Source organism: Teleopsis dalmanni, chromosome 1, assembly GCF_002237135.1.
Source record: "Teleopsis dalmanni isolate 2A chromosome 1, ASM223713v2, whole genome shotgun sequence".
Classification (NCBI taxonomy): Eukaryota; Metazoa; Arthropoda; class Insecta; order Diptera; family Diopsidae; genus Teleopsis; species Teleopsis dalmanni.
The window spans coordinates 117,346,999-117,348,302 of record NC_051846.1 but is presented as its reverse complement, the minus strand read 5'-3'; the positions used below and the strand labels follow the sequence as shown (position 1 = coordinate 117,348,302).

Genomic DNA, 1,304 nt, shown 5'->3' with positions numbered 1-1,304 from the left:
GCAACCGGAGGAAGTGCTGGACTTTGGTTAGTGCCGCCAGTAATGATTATTAAATAAAGTTTAAAATTAACATTTTTTTTCAGAAAAGAACAAAGAAATTCTGGAAAGTGGATTGCCAGAAAAATGGTCCAAATTTTTTCAAAGAAAATTTTCGCATGAGTTTGGAATGTTTTAAGGAGTTATGTGAATTATTAAAAGGACTACAGAAAAGAGATACAACCTTTCGAATTTCAATTTCTTTAGAAAAGAGAATTGCTATTGGCTTGTATTGTCTTGGGTCGTCGGCTGAATACAGAAGCGTAGCAAATCTGTTTGGCGTTGGCAAGTCAACCGTGTGCATTTGCCTGAAATTATTTTGCCAGGAGGTGTGGAAAATTCTTTCACCCTTGTACATGAATGCATTTCCATTAACAAGCGACAAGGTGAATGAGTGCATCCGAGGATTTGAGGTTCTTGGTTTTCCACAATGTTTAGGTGCAATGTGTAAGTTTTCAATTTAATATTACTGAAACATATTAATTGTAAACAACATTAAAGATGGAAGCCACATTGAAATAAAACCAGAATCTCAGAATGCTGTTGACTACTATAACTATAAAGGGTGGTACTCGATTGTTTTGTTTGCCCTTGTAGATTATAGGTAAGTAATTTATAAGTAAATGAACAATGAAATTTCAATAAACTCGCAAATATATTTAACTACTTATTTACAGATACCGTTTTCTTTATAGAAATGTTGGGTATCCTGGAAGAGTCAATGACTCTTTCATTTTTGAAAATTCATCACTTAAGAGGCAGTTAGAAAATTATATTACTCTAGAAGACAAAAATAGGGTGATTGATGGTGTCAAAATACCCATCTTGATCCTCGGTGATTCTGCATTTCGATTTTCCGAATTTTTGTAAGTTTTATTAGAAATTCACCTAACCCTAATATTTAACTTTGTAGCACTTAATAACTTAATCTAATTATCCTATATATTTACAACAAAAAAAAAAGAATGCAACTTAATCTAAATTATAATAATATAATGATAATAATAATTATAAATTATGTTATATTATTAATAAATAATTATCGCTAGTCATCGCTAGAGTCATCGTAACCAATGAGCCTGGTATATGGAAACCCTCTTTCCATTGATGACGCGATACGCGATAAAGCAACATTGCTTTCTTTCATTAAATTCAAGAACCTTGCATCTGTGCGTTCCTGCAGCTCGATGTGACGGTTCTCTACATCTATCAGATTCTAGAATTTTTCCAAAAGGGTGTCATTCAAATTGCCTTTATTTTTTTTTTGC

The 1,304-nt window shown here is 32.3% G+C and overlaps 1 protein-coding gene across 1 annotated transcript; it reads left to right on the top strand.

Annotated features, from left to right (window-relative positions):
- Positions 1 to 282: 282 nt before the first annotated feature.
- Positions 283 to 944, top strand: LOC119673458. The gene is made up of 3 exons (XM_038084738.1): positions 283 to 483; positions 538 to 640; positions 714 to 944. The coding sequence occupies exons 1-3, from the start codon at positions 393 to 395 to the stop codon at positions 904 to 906; spliced, it is 387 nt and encodes a 128-aa protein (XP_037940666.1). The 5' UTR covers positions 283 to 392; the 3' UTR covers positions 907 to 944.
- Positions 945 to 1,304: the final 360 nt, after the last annotated feature.